Consider the following 20,391-nt stretch of genomic DNA (forward strand, 5'->3'; position numbering starts at 1 on the left):
GTTTCACAGTATATAAATTGTCACACAATTTCATACCTTGGATGTAGTACTACGTAGGATTGCATAATCGAGTACACCTACGACGACGAATGTAAGGAGCGATTAAGACTTATGTAATGTATAGATCTGATTTACAATATAATTGCAAACTATAAACAACTCACTTTATTTGCAAAAACTGGTAAAAGCTTAAATTAACATAGTACTACGATTTAATAAATAATTTGTGAAAATAATCCTAAACGATACCAATTAGGATCGAAGAAAAGTCATGATTTTTAGAATATAAACAACATTGTAAAACACGATACGATACTTGTTCGTAATAATTATAATATTTTTCAATAACTCAGATAACTAATATTTTATATAACTTCAAATAAATTCATTACCTAATGCTCTACAATTTCACATGATAAAGTAGAATTATGTGACGTGTCTGCATGAGTCATTGGGCACTAAGCACCTAGGCACTAGCAACCTATCTACGTTCCTGAATTTTAATTTACTACAGGATAAATCCGATGAACCATGGACATAAATTTATTTTAAGTCCAATATTATCACGTTCGTGCCAAAAAACACTCTATCTAATGATTGAACTGTTAATAATCTTCAATCTACGAGTCTAATACGAGAAAAATAAATGAAACCTGTATGAAACATAATATGAAGAACATTAACAGAACATCAAGAATAAAATGTTAAAGTGTTCGACGTCATCGATATATGGATTTCGAGGAAGTAACTACGAAACGTAGTTACATGCCATATTATACATGCCGACACGCGTTCACTCGCTTCGAGTGTTAGCTGTGGGCCGTGAGTATAGAAGCATCAGAGTACGCGAACTTGCGCGTATCCACGAAGCGTACATTGCTCTGCTCCTACCATTGAAAGCAACGAGCATGTCAGTACTGATACAAAGTCCGAACGAAATGTTGTTCCGCGTTAAGTCTCGTTTCTAGTCACGGCCGTGCACGCTTTTATGTTGCGTGCAAATGGTGTGCGCAGCAGTGCTTCTCGAGTAAAGGAATTTAATCGCTGATCTAAAAAATAAAACGCGTTTTTTCAAATTACCGCAGCGGTGTGCATTCAGTGTGCGTTTTATCAAAGAAACCTCAGAGACGCAAATTTTTCTTGATAAGAAAATTATTCAAAACAGTGCGCGTGCTTTCAGATTCGAAAGTGCTTTACTATGTTGATCAAACTGCAGGCAAGTCTTTCTCGTCACATTGTCCTACGATAGTTTAATTATAGCTGCACGGCTTGTACGAACCTAGGCTTTCCCAAAATAATGATTGGATCAGCGTAGCATCCCTCCTTGCCCTCTACTCTCGTTTCTCTTCCCTTGGGACTTGGGACACTTGTGTGCAGTGCCTCTGGAACTATACCTGTGAACAGCTGTCGTTCCGCTGGCTAGAAGTTTAACACAAAACTTCTATCCATGATCATTAACTTGCGCTTATTTTTCTCGCTGATACTAATAAAAAATTACGTGTAACACATTCTGCGTCAATCACCGCCTACATTGCAACATAAATATATATTTTCCGCCAAGATGCGCGATCCACGCTTTTGAACGTTCGATTTTCTTTACATCGAATAAATCGATCTGGCAATCCACCTCCTCCTCTGTGCTATTGTTTCATTTTCTTCTAGGTATTTATCGTTCTTCAGGCTTGTCATCTTATTCTTATTTTAACGAAACGCGCGCGAAATTCTTTTTTGCTCGATGCTGCGAAATTTCTGTGAAGTGTTGGTTCATGTGGTTACTTTTCCTCCTTTGATAAAACATTGAAAACACACATCAGGCAGCAAAGAGAATTTTTATGACTTGTTTATTGTTTTATAATCATTGTTATTTCAACAAAATTGTTCAATAAATTTTTTTAACAACAATGAAAGACAATGTAGAGGTATTATTTCATACAAACTGACAATGTAGGTTGAAACAGAATTTATTTTTCAGATGGCTACTGTTCGATGCATTAAACAGTAAGAGGCATGGAACAATTCCATGATATGAGTGATGGAAATATAAATATAAGTGATGTCAGTAAGTGTTGAAAATTTTATTATATGTTTATATAATTTTCATATTAAATGTTTCAAACTATACCTAAGATTTTTGGTACAGTTGAAGTCATCCAAACTACCGATCCTGGGTTTGTGGAATGTAGTGGAAAGGAGGATCAACTGCCACTGGAAATGAACACTGGGAGGTTATTGCCATATGTTGAAATAATAGAACAGCCAGCAAGTAAAGCTTTACGTTTTCGCTATGAATGTGAAGGCAGATCGGCTGGTAGTATACCAGGAATAAACAGTACACCAGAAAACAAAACATTTCCTAGTATAAGAGTAAGTAGTAGGAACAAAATATAGAATATATTTGGAATTAGTATGATATGACAATAAATAATACTTATTACAGATAGTTGGATATAAAGGTCGAGCTGTAGTTGTAGTATCATGTGTAACAAAAGATCAACCACACAGACCTCATCCTCATAATCTTGTTGGAAAGGAAGCATGTAAACGTGGTGTATGTACAGTAGAAGTCTCATCAGAAAATATGACAGTCACATTTGCAAATCTTGGTATTCAATGTGTTAAGAAAAAGGATATTGAAGAGGCACTTAAAATAAGAGAGGAAATTCGTGTAGATCCTTTTCGAAGTAAGCTGAAATCCAGTAGATTTATGTAAATGTGTTTGACATAAAACAAATTATGTTTCATTTTCTAATAGCTGGCTTCGAACACAAAAGACAACCTACTAGTATTGATCTAAATGCAGTGAGATTGTGCTTTCAAGTTTTCTTAGAAGGAGGACAAAAAGGAAAATTCAATGTGCCATTACCACCAGTTGTATCTGAACCTATATTTGATAAAAGTATATTTAAGTTAATTACATGTTATATTCAGTTTCAAAGGAAAATTAATTGTTTAATTTTGCTTTAAATAATTAAATATTTCAGAAGCAATGTCAGATCTTGTGATATGCAAGCTCAGTCACTCTAATGCGTCGGTCGCTGGTGGTATGGAAATGATTTTATTATGTGAGAAGGTTGCAAAGGAAGATATACAAATTAGATTTTTCGAGGAGAAGGAGGGGCAAGTGATTTGGGAAGGATTTGGTGATTTTCAACCCGTTCACGTACATAAGCAAGTATGTACGATGTTTAACATTTATGTAGAATGTTGCGTGTTGTATATATTATACATCTTCATTTAATTTAAATTTGATTTATGTTAATAGACAGCAATTGCATTCAAAACACCCACATATCGCATGCAGCAAGTGGAGCAACCGGTGCAAATATGCATTCAACTGAAAAGACCGTCGGATGGTGCGACGAGCGAACCATTACCTTTTCAGATGTTACCTCTTGGTGCAGGTAGGCCTGCTTTCTGGTCTTTACGGAAAGCATTTGCCAGGAAGAAAACAGATTATAGTACATTTAGTAAAATCTTAGCCACTGAATCGGCATTATTTTCAAACGTTACCCCTAAATTTCCGCGTAATGTCGATGAGTATAATAATAATGATGATTTCAATGTAAAAAAATCGAGTAACAAAATTTCTGCGTTACGCGCTTTAAATGATTTATATAACGTGAAAAATACATTAGATTCTTGTAATGGAAATATAGAAATGAATCAAAATATCTCACAAAATGTAAGTCATATTAGAAGCACTATTATCGATTATCAAAATAACGAAATCCCAATAAATGAAGAGAAACAAACTAGAGAAAATGAACAAATAAATAGAATGTACAAAATTGATAATAGATATATAGACAAAGAAATGAATGATGACAATTCGGGAACTTTAACTCGTACTAAATCCGATAGTACCGCTGAAAACACGTGTGTATTTAAGCAGAATACAGATATGTCCAAAAATAATTCCGATTGGTTCGACTATTCGGAAGTGGGAAAATGGGTGCAAAAGGGTCAAATGTGTCTCAAGGAGAAAGATAATGAAACAGATTTTAAAACAGAAACAACAGAGGATTGCAATAAGTCTTTCAATGAATTATTGACACAAGTAGCTGAATTAGATCAAATATATGCAGATACACATACAAAGTTAGTGCAAGCAGCCATTGAACAGAATACAACGGATCAATCTATGGATATTGACGTTTGCGATAATCAAACTTATACCAGCTTACAAATGGCTATGAAAAATCCTATTGAATTTATTGATTTACCGAACGAGAGGAAGTATGAGGATGTATGTATACCAAAAGCAGATGTTAATCAATCTTGTCCTTCTCCTCCAGTAACTACGAAGAGAGATGGAACGCAGGAAACGGAAGAGAGATTACCGCCTTTACCGCCGAAACGAATCCGCAAAATGCCTTCTATGCCTCTTCTACCTCGTCCTATATCCTCTCATATGACATCTGAGTCATTCGTTGAAGCACCAAATAAAACTTTACCTTCTCTACCTGCTACTCTAACTAAGAACTCAAAACAAGGACTATTTTCAAAATTGTTCGCCAAGAAAGCAAAGAAAGATAAAGACTCAATTTCGAATGTATCTAAAGAAAATAGTCAACCTTTGTGTTCTACAGGAAATGTTTCATATTTGACAACAAACAATACTCCAACTAGCCCACAATTACAAATTTCAAGACCTGGTGCAATAAGTACTAATAGCGTTAAATCGCTTAAATTGGAAGGCGACGAAACACCACCATATGGAATTGAATTAACAGAAGCTGAACATTATGCATTGTATACTACTATGGCACCACATGCAACTGTGTCAGAATTTGATGAAATGTCCTTCTATTATAGTCCAGTAGAAGGTGGAAAAATTTATTCTGAAAAAAAAGAAACGTAATTTGCTTGAATGTTTAATAGTGTTGTTTCTAGTCTACTACCATTTGAGAGTGACATTTTTCTCCAATAATACATTTTTAGAAGCGAAAAGCATTGTAATTGAATGAAGCTGATTTGCAGTTGCAAATCTTAAATTCTTGTAACTTGAATGTGCTTGCGTCCTTAAGAGAGAGATGCATTTTATATATTTCAAATTTATTACGAAAAGAGGATATATGATAAATCTGTGTTGTGCTATCTTGATTAAAACACTCTGAAACAAATTCAATACTGTTCTAGTCAGGGTACAAATTGTTATTATGTTTCTATAACCCTTTATATGCATCCTAAAAAGTAGCTGAAGTATAAACTCAGCTGATACTCGTTGTTTATTGTCAAAGGGTTAGCGTTTTTTCTAGTCAAATTTTACAGTGTTGCTACTTATATTTTTAATCTTGCGCATTGCTTTTTATTATTTATGACAAATTGTTAAGTTTTTTTTAATAGCGTTCCAAGGTTATAAGTACCACTTTGTTTCTAGTTTTAGAATAAGTACTTAATTTATAATAATAATATGAAGAACATTTTATTTGTTTGTAACTCATAGTTATTTTATACCAAAGATTTAATCAATTGTGCAGATGTAATGTTTTCAGTGGTAGGGAATTTTGAAGTGAAGCTCGTAAGCCCTTTTGCCTTCAGAAAAAATTGATATAATAATGTTTGTAAATCACGTGGTTAATGTACAATCATTTATAGATGATCCTGGTTCGTTAAGGCGAAAGCGACAAAAATTTAATAACAGCCCAAATGCGCTAGTTTTGAGGCATGTACAGACAGAAGCTGAGAAGCGTGAGTATTTTTATCAAATTGTCTTCAATTCTACAGCTTTGATGGGAATGGGTTTGTCATTGGCGTCGTCGAATCTTCAAAATTGTTTAGAATACATTGTACCACATTTACGCGTTTTACTTCTTTGGAACTAATTTTCATATTTACATTTATTTCATATTGTATGCAAGAAACGAAGGCAAGCTGTCTCAGTGATGCCAGCAATCAATACGTTGTGCATTTTCTGAATGGGGTTATTAGCCCGATTTGTTGTAATGATTGTTGTAATGAATATAGGAAATTTGTTGAAAGTTCCAAAAATTTGATCTAACTTGTACATTTGGAACATGTTTACTGTATTTTTACAAATCGCAAATTTACATTTGTCGAAATATCTATGTTTCAGCGCCCTTAAATCATGTCATACTAACTGTACAATTAATCCAATCTCTTTGCACACTGGAAACATTCAAATTTAAGAATCTTATATTTATGATGATATATTTTACTCGGAAAATTTTGTACAATAGTGCCTAAAATTACAAAAGATTGACTTAAAAGAATTATGAAAAGTTTCCGCTGTGCATAGTGATATATGTATTTTCATGGATTCGAATCCTCATCGTAAGAAATACTATACTCATATATATACATATATATATCTATATATATTTTCACGCACTGATGAAGAATCTTGTTTTATACTTTTTTAAGAACGTATTTTATATAAACGTTTGGAATTTGTACTTGAATGATTGGAGGGCAGTGACTTTGTACATTTAAAAAGAAAGTTGTATTTTTGTAATTATTAATGATGATTACGCGAATGGATACTATTTTTATATCCATTAATGCGATGACAAAAATACTTACATTGTTAGCGATAACGCAACATATTATGAAAACGGGCTGTACAACTTGAATAATACGCAAGTATTCTGCTCTCGTATAAAAATATTGTACTTAAATACTCAGCAATATAATGATAAGAATAGAAATTATGTGCAATATTTGTATGGCAATAGAGATTTTTATAAACTGCTTTGAAAAAGAAAAAAGCTATATCTATATAAAAAAATGTATGACTTATATACAGAATATATCAATCTATATATATACATATATACATCACTTAATAATGAAAATGACGTGTTTTTATTCTGCTCCCAATCAATTTCAGATTAAAAGAATGATATTTATATAAACAAATTTTTCAGGTACGATATTATAATATTAGTTTAGTTTGTTGACATTTGCTAATCAATATTGACTGTATTTTTTATTACAATACAAGACACTCAATTTTTATAGAGTGACGTTTGGAGTGAAAATATATAAAATTGCATGCATCTTCTTTATAACTGATCCTTCCCCTTCACTTAAAAATTTCGCTTTTTAAATGTAATTTGATCATTTTTACTTTTACATTTTTATAATTATGTGCTTTTTAATCATAATGTGCATTTTTCTTCTGAATAAATTTTATCATGTTATTTTAAAATATCGTGTTCCAAAATTAACATAATAAAAATTGTACTGAATCTAACAAATTTATAAGACAAATGTTGTTCATTTGTAGTAAGTAACAAAATAACGAACTTGTATTGCTTTAATTGTTCTCCTGTTAGTAGATATTTATTTGTTTTATCGCAATTATAGATGCTGCAGCGTTAAATCAACCGATCCAATACAATTTTAATATCGTCAAATCAGAAAAAAAATCTCTGTACGGAGGCTCAGTCGGAAGTGGAGGATCCTTTCCGTTATATTCTATGGGAACCACTTCTCCACAACCGCAATCTAGTATGCAAACGTTGAGGTAATTCAGAGATTTTTTATAACTATTGCTTAAAAAATAAGATAGTGTATAGAACAATGGATCTGAAAAAATTTCAATACGTTATACAGGCCACAAGTATCGCCAGGTCGTGCATCGCCGATGGAGTACAGTCCATACAACTCAGCACTTATTCAATCACAACCATCACCGCAATATCAATCAACAAGCAGTCATATCGTACAACAACCATCAACCGGAACGTATGCACAACAACAATTTCCATATGTACATGACATATTACAAGTACACCCGCAAGAACAATTAGTGTTAAACAGAGTTACATCAAACTATCACGAAGAATTTCAATCGTTGGACAATGCTGGTAGTATAAGTATTTGCACACATTATTACATCAATCCATTATTGTACCATTATTTTGAAATAATAATTTATATAGCAGGTGGAGTGGAAGGGGCAGATGTCACAAGTGTTTTAGATATGGACAGTCGACAGTACAGTTTTGATTTAAGTTTTAATCAACTTGATTCGACAGAACTCGCCGCTTTTGATACCGCTCTTTCTGAAAATTTATCCAGTGGATTATCCATTTCAGATTCTACCAAGGTATTGTATATTACAAATCTGCTTATCATGTGATAGTATCAAATGAGTGAGAAATTAATCCCTTATTAAATCTAGCCGGAAACGAACAAAGAGACAAACACAGGATCAAGCAACATCGAAGAAAGTAATAACATGACCGATAGTTTTACAAGAATTACTAATAACACTATTCAGGAACTGTGCACTTTAAATAATATGTATAAACCAACGCGGGAAGTTAACGACTGAAACAGCTGAATATTTTATTGATATTGATATTGATAACATTGTAAAAAACATGTTATATAAACATTCTCTAAACAAAAATTTCTTTGCATGAATACATGTATCATGTAATTAATATTTAATTGGTTGTGATTATATCGCAGTACATTGCTGTACAATCTTGTAAAATACTTCTTTAATCGATAATCAGCTTTAAACACTGCTGATATTTTTGTATAATTTTTAAAAATCACTGTTTTCAATATCTTGAATGGAATATTTATCGATTAAGTGATATACAAAATGCTGTGACTGTGATCAAAGTATATTGAAATCTACATGTTTTGACGTGCATGCAAAGTGTCTGAATATGAATTATTGTATAAAATAAAACTCATAGTTTTCATAGAAGAAAATACAGTGTATTATTGTAATAATAATATATTGTAAGACAATCTGCATGCAATATTCGTACAAATTATTTAGTTAAAATAAATATCCACAAACATTAATTTCTGTTATATCTCGTACGCTTATACAAACGTTTGATTTTTATTCTTTACACATTTATGTTTACTACAAATTTGTAAATATATATATTTTGTATTAGGAGTAATATCAGAACGTATTGCTCTGCTCCTAACGTATATCCGATTAAAAAATTTTCAATAATACATGTTCCGTCCAGGTACGTTGATTTATATTTAAACTCTTTTGCCTTAAATTTTAGTATTATATAACTACGGTTACATTCTGCCGTAGATTTTATACATATAATATTCATGGTGTTTTAATTTCCCGGTATCCGATGTATCATTACCTTAAAATCATTATTACAGGAATTATTTTATAAATAAACAATATGTATATATCAGATATAAATAACATTATACTTAAGTACATATGTTTACTATATATACAATTACATCTAAGAATACATTATAATTTTACATACAATTATACGTGTAAATAAACATAGATATTGGAGTTCAGTAATTTTTATCCTGTGTATCACACACTACGTACATGTTTTATTGTAAATTATTCTTGACTATTTACACAACATATAATTCTTAATTTGTATGTACATATATAGAAGGTACGTAAAAACAATCTTAGTCTAAATTAACTTTGAAAAAGTGAGCTGTCGATTAAATATTAAGTAATAAATAGGGAAAGACGCGTTCCTTCACAAACACGTGAAGAATAAAAAAACATCTGTTGTTTTCCAAAATGTATTTACTTAAAAATACAATGAAAGTTCAATTCTGATGGAATGGGCAGAAATATAGTCTGTGGTATCGGTTACTGTTTACGTTGAAAGTGATGATGCGATGGTATCCTGTACAAAAGTAGTTTGAACAAGACTTATGAACACACAAACCAAATTCTTAGCCTAGGATTTCGTGTACCTTTAATTGTGACATGTTTCATTACCAGATTCATTAAGATCCTTAAATTCTTTTTTTCTTTCGTTTAATCCTTACCTAACAAACGTAGGGATGTAACGGTATCTAGACGTTCAGCCTGATTGATTTAAGACCCGTTAGCACCAGTAAATAATTTCCAGAGTCGCGTGCAGTACTAGAGGATAGAAAAGTTCCGTGATCTCCAGCTCAAAGTACAGAACGCAAGTCTATCCTCATATCTTTTGAACATGTTGCAAACGGGGCTTGGTATTGTATTAATAAAATTAAATGGACCTATGCTTATAGTGTATGTATTGTATACTATGAACGCTAAAGTACTCATTTTTGCTCGGGCACCTGTACTTCAAGATAGTTCTTTGTCAACATAATTGTCAAAGTACTATCTTGAAGTGAACACGTGTAAATACAACAGCAGATTGTGTATAAAACAGTACAGTAACAGAGTTCTGGAGATGACATGGCCTGTAAACAATACAATAAATTGTTATGTTTTACACATCGTTATTTATGGTGTGTACTCGAATTTTATTTTTTTCAGTGTAACGTCGAATAAATTGAGTTTATCATATAAACATGTGTACACAAGCCACTCCATCTCCTCGGATTCCATGTAGCAAAATTCAGTCCACGAATAGCAGTTTTTTTCTTTCTTTTAATACTGCTATTACTGTTATTTGTTTTCGGAAGTTAAACCCATTACTACTTACGAGAACGAATCATTTTCTCTGATCTAACTGCGTTTTATTTAACTATCTCATTCGAAAATATTTGTACATTAAAACGTGGGACATCGTCTCGCATTCAAATTATCGTTACCTTTATTTATTATGCAGCTATGGTACAATGGTATCGTAACCGCAATGTCTCTTCACCCATTTCTTATCTACCAGTCTCCCGAAATAAGTGGTGACATGGACCATTCCATTTGCAAAGATCCACCGACTCTAGCACAAAGAGCATCTATATTTCAATTGTTGGTAACCAGTGAATAGTACTATAACTCATATATTAAAAATTATCTGACACCTTTAATAATTCTATGGGTATGTCATTAATAAGACATTGATCACCGTGTGCACAGGCGACCGCCATAATGAGAATACTGTCACCCGTTCTGCGACAGTCAACGAATCATTGCTCGAGTAGTCCATGACAATGAAGTCAAGATAAAACCACAGTACATAAAATACGAATAAATTACGATCAAATGAGTGCAGTCGAATAGGGAGAGTGTTGTAGTTAATATTGTTTCAACCCTCAGGATAACTTTTGCGTTACAACTTTGACGATTTTTGAAATGCGCTACGTGACTTCGTTTTAAAATTATTAAGTAAATACAAGAAACGTATGTATTAAACAAATTGAATATTTACTTTGAAAAAATAAAACATTATTCTGCAATATCTGTGCTTTATAAAATAAAAATTCTCTCCCTACTCTATATACTCGAAGTCTAAATTATAACAACCTCTCCACATTACATTACGTTACATAATATTATCGTTAATAATAAAATGTTCCTTACTCCATAACTTTATACATATTATGTATAATTATTATGCAATGTTAAAGTCACACAGTACTCATCCACACTACCTAGCGCGAGCGTTATATTAACCTTAATTTTTCTCTCGGATCGAACAGGAGCACGAAACAGAGATTTCAAAGATTATCAAAATCTTTTTCATTTTTCTTAATCTACAACGAATGTCGAGAGATGTCCTTCTGGCTTTATGTATTTATTTATTTATTTGCTATTTTTGTTTCTTTACGCATCACTTTATCTATTTTATTTATTTATCTCTTTTTAACCGCTCGCGCTCTTGCAAAGTCATTGCAAATACACATATAGGTTGAAAAGGAAAATCAATCACGCGCACAAGGTGAGAGACATTCGTCGAACTACAAACATAAATTTGATTTTAAATGTAAAAAAATCACTCACAAATGTTCATTTTACACTATTTAAATACAATAGAGCTTTTTATATCTTAAATAAGTTTCCGTTATAAAATTGTCCTGTGAAGAAAGCCAAATGACGGCAAATACCAGTTAATAGGTGGTTTGAATAAAACGATAAATTTGTCTTGGGAACATACACGACATACCAAACGTACGGTTGCGCACGAAGCACTTAGGTATTAAATGGAATCGACATGTACAAGCTCCTCAACGACGAATATACAGTTTTAATTCAAACTACCTAATAGCATTTGGTGATGGCTAGACGACCAGAATTGCGAAGAGCCAAGACAGTAGAACTGCGGCTGCTTCTAATGTGTGTCAGCCCACCACAACTCCGGTGAGGTGGCAATTTTTACTCGTAGGTCGGGAGGCAATAGGGTTTGGGCACGATGGGTATTCAACATTGCTACCAACCACTCAATATGAGAGTAAGTGTTTGCTGAGAAAACTGCCGAAGATCGACGACGGTGCCATGTGCCTACCTCCTTTCTTACTTACATACTCTTCTCTCCTTTTTCATTATGCGTCTTCCTCTTCGTCTTCTACTTCTCCTTCTAATTCACCTTCTGCGTCATCTTCCTCTTCGTCTATAAACAAAGGGATTCAAATATACTATATCTTTATCCAATCACGGATATCGATTCCCTTGACGCACACAGATTTATATGTCATTAATAATGTTTCGTGAAATAATGGAAAATTCCTCAACTCACCTTCACCCTCTTCTAAATCTTCTTCTCCTTCCGGTATATCGTCATCTTCATCATCTTCTTCACCATCTCCGTCGACTTCTTCTTCCTCTTCGACTTCCTCTTCTATCTCTTCTTCTTCTACCTCTCCATCACCATTTTCTTCTTTCTTCTGTTTCTTCGTTTCATCATTTTTTTCCTAAAACATAAAACAACAATTATATGTTTGAGCTTTCGGTGAATATTTCTATTTCGAGGTTTTCAGTTGAAAAGAAGTTAAAAATAATTCTCTCATTTCAACTACATTGCCATACGTTCAAAATTCATACATTCTAGAAAGAAGTAGAATTACAGAGATAAAGAGAATCCTAACAGCGACCGAAAGATAAAGGAGAAGGGGAAACGGATGAAGGCTCCCTTCCCGCCAAGAACCATAAGGAAATGAAAAGTGGAGGGGATTTTCCGTTAAAATATGGCGAAACAGGAAGGTACAAAAAACAGCGAGTTCTTTGATGAGAAAGAAAACCGCGAAGACAAGAAACATTTAATAAAAAAAGTTTAAAAACATTGGAAAATTTTTAAGTTAAAATCGATGTTAACTATCGCTGAGTATGAAACTTGATAACCCAGTAGGCGTAATTAAAAAAATGATAGCGATAAATATAGAAGTATGTATTCAAAAAAATCTGTCCTAACTTAATTCGTTGATGTGACAATCTTTTGGTGCATAATTTGTACATTTGATTTTTAGTACATATTTGAAATGGAAGCCTACTCTAAAGCTCAATCTTATCAAAGTTACATTTATGTACAGCCAAGAAACATAAGTCATTATAAGAGGTTCATATCGAATTCTAAAACCGGACAAACAAAAATAAAACGATAATGTTTTGTAAAGTGTGTGCTTCACACGATCCTTGAAATGCCGGTACCTTAACTTGTGTTCATACAGCATTACTCGTGACCAGGGTGGATTGTCGTAATAGCATACACGCGCCGTGTCTATCAGCGGTACGAGGAAAGAGGGCATAGAAAACTCACAGAACTGCATCATCCAATCAAAGGGTCGAATCGACTAAGACTAGATGGTGGGAGAAACGTAGGGATTGGCAGACGACTACGATACATGTTTGTAGAAGGGGATGTGTTCGTGCTGCGTAAAGCACACGAAAAGGAAAAGAGGGGAGAAGAGAAATACGAAGCAGCGTGCCCGGATATCGTGCATGGAACTAAGAGTCGCTTTGATTTTCAAACAAAAAATATGTATATATATAATTTATATATTATGTTTATATATTGTAAAAAACTGAATATATATTGAAGTATATAAATTCCACTGTTCTCTTTGTCATCGTACATCTAAAATTGTAGCATCATCGCGAATGGGCAGTCTCAAGGTAATCGTCTCATATTATCAAATGCTTTTATCAAATGAAATGTAATATCTCATTTCACATACTTGAATACTAAGCACAACGTATAAATATTAATGGTTATTAATCTCACTAACAAGAATAAACGATATTTTTACAATATTGCTTAAGACGATATGGTGAAATGTAAATAGCATGTACACAAAATTCTCCACGTACAATCAAATGATGAAAAAAAAGCCTGTAAGTCATAAAAACCATTGTTGTTCGGGCAGCTAAGTGTTATGACTGAAACTTGAAGTGCTTTTTTTTAACTAGAATCTGTTGGCAATTACTTGCTACTGCTATTACATTCATGACGCTACGGTGTGGTTTACAATAAACAGTAAGCGACAGTGACGTACAGATGCCAGTAGTCATGAAATGACGATTTTGTTTATTATCCCGCATACACGATTACCTATCAACTTATTACTAATCACGAGGTCTTACAGATAACCCAACGTTCATAACCTATCATATAGACTCATTTCATTTCTCTCGCCTGTCGGGTAAGCCATGCCATGAATAATCGTTATATAATTCTTCTGTAACACGTATTAATTTGATCATATTGGGTTACCAGAAGCATTTTCGCTTGCCAAGACGAAACGAAATTAAATAGATATGAAGTAAATAAATTAAGAATCATTAAATGAGAATACTAATGCAATCATGGGATACTAATTTAGTGAGATAAGAAGTAGGCGCTTATCGCATTTTGTATAATAATAGTACTATTAAATTGAAGGTTAAATATAAGTATATCAAAAATATTACGCAGAAATTAATGAAATATAGAAAGAACAATATTGTTCTCCGCCAAAAATACATTAACTTTTTACTCATATTCAATAAATATATCGATAACCGAACCTTATTCGAAATTCCCGCCTTTTTCTTTACTTCCATGTTCTTTACTATCTATATGCGCTTGCGTCATAGAATCTGCGAGTCCCAAGTAATATTCATCGTAGTGATCACGTAATTACTTGCATCAAGGCATCAATCATAAATGAAAATAAATTTCATTTATGAAACTATCTAATGATTGAATAAAACTGAAATGAAATACAAAAAAGATTTAAATAAATAATGCTAACGGTTTTTATATTTTAATTAAAAGGGTGTTATCAAGTACAATACTAATGGGAATATTTGAATCTATTCCGAACAAGTACGGTTGTGGTTTCCACGTGACATACTATTGCCGCTGCGCGAAGACGCCGCCACGACTTTCTACAATAACGGCCGAAAGTGTGGATAACCGGCATTTTCGACCATGAATTTCACCTTACAATTTTTATAATGGTAATCGTACAATTTAATATCGAAGAAAAAATAAGCAGTTTCTATCACGGTGCTGAGTGACGGTCCGATTTAAGATGAAAAATTACAACGATGTTTTCTCGAAAGTTCGTAACACTACGCGGTATGCTACGAAAGAACAGGGAGGCAGGAGAGACATGGGTATATAATACATGGCGTTGCTCTGCTGGCTGTGCGCGTGGGGTTTTCGATGGAAAGAGAGAACCGAACGCCGACAGAGTCGCGGGCAGAAAGGGAGAGAGGGAAGCAAAGCGAGAAAGGAAGCCTTCAGCGCGGTGTTTATGCACGCAGATCGGTAAACAATTTCAGAGCAACACGTCGACCTGAAACAGATATGTGTTAGTTTATCGATCGTCCGTCAGACACGATTAACCCTCTTACAACGAATTATCGATCAATTACGACATAGAGAGTGAGAGAATAAGCGCGCGCGCGAAAAAGAGAGAATGAGAGAAGAGGAAGGAAGAAGACGGAACGAGCAAGCGAGAGAGCACAATGAACGCGGGCTTGGTTTCGGGCGCCATAATGGAAACCGACAGCGGTAGTGGTGGCGGCAGCAACGGCGGTCGGAAAAATGCGCGGGATGCTCACTTTTCCTAGCTATAACACTGATATTCTAGATAAAAATGGCGTCCATCTTGTGGAAAGAATGCCAAGTAATATGAACCATAGTTTCAACGAAATTTACAAAACCTTGGATACTTATAGAAAGCTCTAAGAGTGCATAACACGAAAACATAATGGAAATGAGCACATGGCGCTAGTAGTTCAGATATCCCGCCCGAATTTCGCATTCACATTAACAAAATACAGGCGAAAGACAATATTGAATCTGATATTAGCTAGATCGGTAATTATAGACGACATTGTAACAACAGGGGTGATCAACCGAACCATCGTGCTCGTGGTAGCCACGCGAAATACGATGGCGTCCCTCAGATTACATCAAGAAAACATCGCAATTACGTAGTCATTTTTCCACTCCGAAGTATACACAGAAACGAATGTTTTTTAACATTGTAAAAATATGAAGTCTAATGAAAATGCCGGCCGGCATCCTATCTTCTCTTCCATGCCGTCAGTCGGTTGAAACGGCCACTCGACTGCCCGCCCACCCGTCGTCTATCCACGAAAATATAACGATATCGCGAGTAGAATAGAAATTTATTATCCCACGTTATCAGACACAGATATTTACGTAAAATGTGTAAGGAGAAAAATCAGATCGGAAGAATGTTCACGAACTTTCATAGGCTTATATAAATACGACACCGAAATGGTAGACAATGCCGTGATCAAGCAGCGTGGCGCGGAAGCATGGTGTAAGCCGGCGTGTACGTGCTTTCGTGTGTACGTGTATGCTTACGTACAATCGTGAAAAAGGTCGAGAAAGCGGTACTTAAAAAATGAAGTGGGAAAAGCGCAACAACTCACCTCCGCTGGCCTCTTCATTCCTTTGATCTCACACTTCGCGTCTCCGGAAGCCTTGTCGTTCTCAGTCACCTTCTCGACAGCGACCTCGTTATTTTCCTTGCTACTCATGATGAATCGTGCGTTGAGCAAGATGCCTGCGTGTCTGCTTACAAATGATGAAAAAGATAGAGAAATGTGTACACGTAACAAAACTCCGTGTCCTCGCGCGGCGTCGGTTTCCGGCGAAATGCCCGAGAGAGCAGCGTCGTCAGGCGAAAACCCAAGGGGCAGAGGAGGGGAAAAAGAGGGGAAAGGAGGGTGAGACAGAGACCAACCAGTCAGGAGTGGAGAGTGTCGTGTACTGACGACTGTGGCGCGAATAGCGCAAAGCGGACTACTACCCGGTCTCAGCTCGCTTCTAGCATATCCAACCTGGCTTTGTTCAAAAATGAAGATGGCGCGGGTTTGAAACTCGATAAATGCCTGATTGGTTGAAATCATAATATCCTTTCGCGACGTGCCACTGCACCTAATTGGAAAGGTTATAACACTACATAATCTTTTATTATTTCTTATAAAAGTTTTCCACGTAATCCATCCACCTGACGTATAAATAAAATTAAATCCTGCGGAGGACGAGGGGTTCGAGAGTTCGTGGCCTGAGTTTACCGTCTGGTTCGAGGCTATGTCGCTCGATTCAAATAACCTTTGGTGTACGAAACATTTATATCTTTTCCAACATTTCCTTTGTAAAGAAATCGAAATATATATAAAGAAAAACCAAAATTTTAGATGAAACGAATAATTATTTCTGTATACTTTGAAAATTATTACTTTAAAATGTATATTGCAAGTAACATATTCTAACGATCATGGCGGGAATTATCCTATAGATAAAAGAGCCAAGCTTTTTAAATGATGCAGACGCACACCTGTCACTGAAAATTCGACAATGAATTGTTGTTTCATTTCTAAGATTTTTATTTGTGAAAGATATCTTACAAATATGTTAAATATGTACGAACTTTTTCATATTAAACTAAAACAAAAATGAATCCAATGATCATTACAAGTCAATTTAATTAATTATTTAGAGAATTACTATCCATTTGTGTAAGAAATTACACGATAAACAGAACATTATACATCAACATCATGTTTTTTTCTTTTATACGTTAAGCAATATTTTTTAATCTCGATAATCCCTGAATATGTAGAAGAAATTTTACTTTACTATAATAAATAATAAGTCGTGAAAAATAAATAAATTAATTATAAAGAATAACACCGAAATAAATATTATAACATAATTGCTGTTATTGATTGAGCGTCTTATATATTAAACCAATTTTGATGCCAGCTATTAATGGCGTATATCCAATATGCAATCGAAATTTTGTCTTTGAAAGAATTAAAAACAGTTATATTTGTTTTTACTATGATTTTTCTTGGAAGAAATTTTGTAAAATAATATCACGTTAAACACTACATTAATACTTATATCCTTTAATTAAACAAGGACAATAAATTTTCGATTTTGTATAGTGTATAATATTTGCGCATGCGCGAACATATGTATGTCATTTCCGGCAAAGATACATTTCCTTTTCTTTCTAAACATTCAAGATGGTAGGTAAACTTTCAATTGGATATATACATAATTTATCCATGAATTCAATCATAATCTTATTGCAATATTACTTTTAACGCTAAATTTTACAACGTATATTATATTTGTGAAAAATTAGTATAAATATTCTATGGTTTTTTTTAGACAGAAGTAACAACTGTAATAGTATTAACATAACCTCCAAAAGTGACATTTTATTATTGTTTTTAGAAATGAATAAAGAATTGATCGATATTAATAAAATATTAATAAAAAAAAATAATTTGAAGTTGAAAAAAATGAAGGGTTAATTTAAGTCCTATCATTTTAGTTGTATATCTGGAAATAAATGAATAGCATGGTGCCTATTTCAATGATTTCAGGTAAATGTACCGAAGCAAAGACGCACTTTCTGTAAAAAGTGCAAAGTGCATAAACCTCACAAAGTGACACAGTATAAAAAAAGTAAGGAGCGTCATGCATCACAAGGTAGAAGACGCTATGACCGTAAACAACAAGGTTTTGGTGGACAGACGAAACCTATATTTAGAAAGAAGGTATATTTTTAAAATATTACTTGATTTGATATTAATTCTATTAATACAGTTAAAATTTTATGCTAATTCCACGTTTCTTATGTAGGCAAAAACTACTAAAAAAATTGTCTTAAGAATGGAATGTACAGAGTGCAAATATAGGAAACAAATCCCTCTTAAAAGATGTAAACATTTTGAATTAGGAGGTGATAAGAAAAGAAAGGTAAGTATATTGTATGTAATTCTTCCAAAATATTTTATGATATATGTATATATTAACTGATTCAATAATGTTCTTTTTCCAGGGACAAATGATTCAATTCTAGGATTATGTATGAAGTTATGTATGTTAACTTTCTATGTGTATTTAATAAGAAATGAAATAAATCTTCTGGAATTTGTATAGTTGTTTATTTTATTAACTATGTTTTATAACGTAAAAATATTTCACGTGTTCAATAGATGAATATAGTTAAGTATTTAATCTCCTTTATTCTTAGCATTATCTGTAGATTTCACATTAGAAGCCGTTTGCTGGGAATCACTGTTAATATAATACAATAATATAAAATGGTGTTAATGACTTCAATAAAGATACGATACAAAAAATGGCGCACAAAACAAGTTAACAAAATTAGAAAATGTTTCATTGCAAAAGGAATTATTATCCCATATTATTTCTATTCATTTTTTCATATTTCAAAATATACATTGGTTAATTTTTACTATTATATTTTATTATAAATTTGAATTTCAATTATTAAAATTTTAGGACATTTTAAGTACAACTTACTCTAAAATAGATGAATCCAATCCTTCTTGTTGCATCTTTAATTTGACAGCTTCTTTTGGCACGCCAAAGTGTACCATCTTTAAGTATTTTTCATAGCGTAGGTCTTTGTTCACTGGTTGCTTTTCAGCCTGTGTATCTTCAGACTCATCTGCTTTACTATTATCAGGTTCATCTATTTTAGGCATACTTTCTTCCTCCTCTTTATTATCTTTATTTTTTATAACACTTTTTGTACTTTGATCTTGTTCCGAGACTGGAACAGATGATAACTATAAAACATAAATAAATTATCAAAAATTATAAATAATCTTCTTAAATAAATTCATTTGTATAAGTTACTTAAAATAATTAATAATTACATACCCAAGACTCTAAAATTTCTAGTGAAGCCTCTATCCTTTGTAGCTTATATTCAAATTCCAATAATCTTTCTTCGCATGATAGAGTAAATTTGTTAAGAAATGTTACAGTATGCACAATGAAATGATTAATGAAAGAAATTGTCCTTTTTTGATTAATTGGTGGAACCTGACAATAAAAATATAAGACATATAGAAAGGTGTAAAATTGTCTGTTATTATGAATAAGCAGCAGAAAAGAAAGAATGCTGAAATCCAATGTTTGCACCTTTGTACAATCGATAGTTGGCTCGATTATTGGTATTTTGTAATCATTCATTGTGCGTTTCAGATGTTATTTCTTGTGTTTGTTGTCTAACTGTCAAACGTCATGAACTTTTAACGCATTGCTCCCATGGATCATGTAGGACTCGCGAAAGGATATGTTCACTAAAAATCTTTCAACTGTAGCAGAATACATCTCCTCTAGTGAAATACTCTGCGGATAACGTATAAGAGGCGGGGTATTTAAAGTGTATTATATTACAAAATATTTGAAAATTCATAAGTTATAAATACAAGCAAAAATAATTCAAACA

The 20,391-nt window shown here is 33.2% G+C and overlaps 4 protein-coding genes across 7 annotated transcripts; 2 read left to right on the plus strand and 2 right to left on the minus strand.

The window, feature by feature from the left end:
* The first annotated feature begins 8 nt into the window (after positions 1-8).
* On the plus strand, positions 9-9,270 carry LOC122567017 (embryonic polarity protein dorsal). 4 transcript variants are annotated; one of them, XM_043725078.1, is made up of 12 exons: positions 1,044-1,216; positions 1,973-2,059; positions 2,141-2,364; positions 2,438-2,681; positions 2,753-2,896; positions 2,982-3,172; positions 3,263-3,401; positions 5,599-5,691; positions 7,330-7,489; positions 7,579-7,832; positions 7,908-8,074; positions 8,150-9,270. In XM_043725078.1, exons 2-12 carry the CDS (start codon positions 2,008-2,010, stop codon positions 8,300-8,302), a joined length of 1,821 nt encoding a protein of 606 aa, XP_043581013.1. In that variant the 5' UTR covers positions 1,044-1,216; positions 1,973-2,007; the 3' UTR covers positions 8,303-9,270. The 4 variants fall into 4 exon arrangements, with proteins under 4 accessions (XP_043581012.1, XP_043581013.1, XP_043581010.1 ...); XM_043725077.1 differs by lacking the exons at positions 1,044-1,216; positions 5,599-5,691; positions 7,330-7,489; ... (1 more) ...; positions 7,908-8,074; positions 8,150-9,270 and adding an exon at positions 9-91 and having other exon boundaries at positions 3,263-5,147; XM_043725075.1 differs by lacking the exons at positions 5,599-5,691; positions 7,330-7,489; positions 7,579-7,832; positions 7,908-8,074; positions 8,150-9,270 and having other exon boundaries at positions 3,263-5,147.
* Positions 9,271-9,499: 229 nt separating this feature from the next.
* Positions 9,500-17,075, minus strand: LOC122567034 (nonsense-mediated mRNA decay protein 2-like). The gene is made up of 3 exons (XM_043725104.1): positions 16,538-17,075; positions 12,387-12,561; positions 9,500-12,260 (listed from the first exon to the last, which is right to left on the minus strand). Exons 1-3 carry the CDS (start codon positions 17,015-17,017, stop codon positions 12,193-12,195), a joined length of 723 nt encoding a protein of 240 aa, XP_043581039.1. The 5' UTR covers positions 17,018-17,075; the 3' UTR covers positions 9,500-12,192.
* A 964-nt stretch (positions 17,076-18,039) lies between these two features.
* LOC122567041 (60S ribosomal protein L44) lies at positions 18,040-19,062 on the plus strand. Its single transcript, XM_043725115.1, has 4 exons — positions 18,040-18,145; positions 18,509-18,682; positions 18,768-18,884; positions 18,967-19,062. The coding sequence occupies exons 1-4, from the start codon at positions 18,143-18,145 to the stop codon at positions 18,985-18,987; spliced, it is 315 nt and encodes a 104-aa protein (XP_043581050.1). The 5' UTR covers positions 18,040-18,142; the 3' UTR covers positions 18,988-19,062.
* Positions 19,054-20,276, minus strand: LOC122567037 (WASH complex subunit 3). The gene is made up of 4 exons (XM_043725111.1): positions 20,082-20,276; positions 19,818-19,982; positions 19,455-19,723; positions 19,054-19,205 (listed from the first exon to the last, which is right to left on the minus strand). The coding sequence occupies exons 1-4, from the start codon at positions 20,130-20,132 to the stop codon at positions 19,142-19,144; spliced, it is 549 nt and encodes a 182-aa protein (XP_043581046.1). The 5' UTR covers positions 20,133-20,276; the 3' UTR covers positions 19,054-19,141.
* Positions 20,277-20,391: the final 115 nt, after the last annotated feature.

This window comes from Bombus pyrosoma, linkage group LG4 (genome assembly GCF_014825855.1).
Source record: "Bombus pyrosoma isolate SC7728 linkage group LG4, ASM1482585v1, whole genome shotgun sequence".
Taxonomy (NCBI): Eukaryota; Metazoa; Arthropoda; class Insecta; order Hymenoptera; family Apidae; genus Bombus; species Bombus pyrosoma.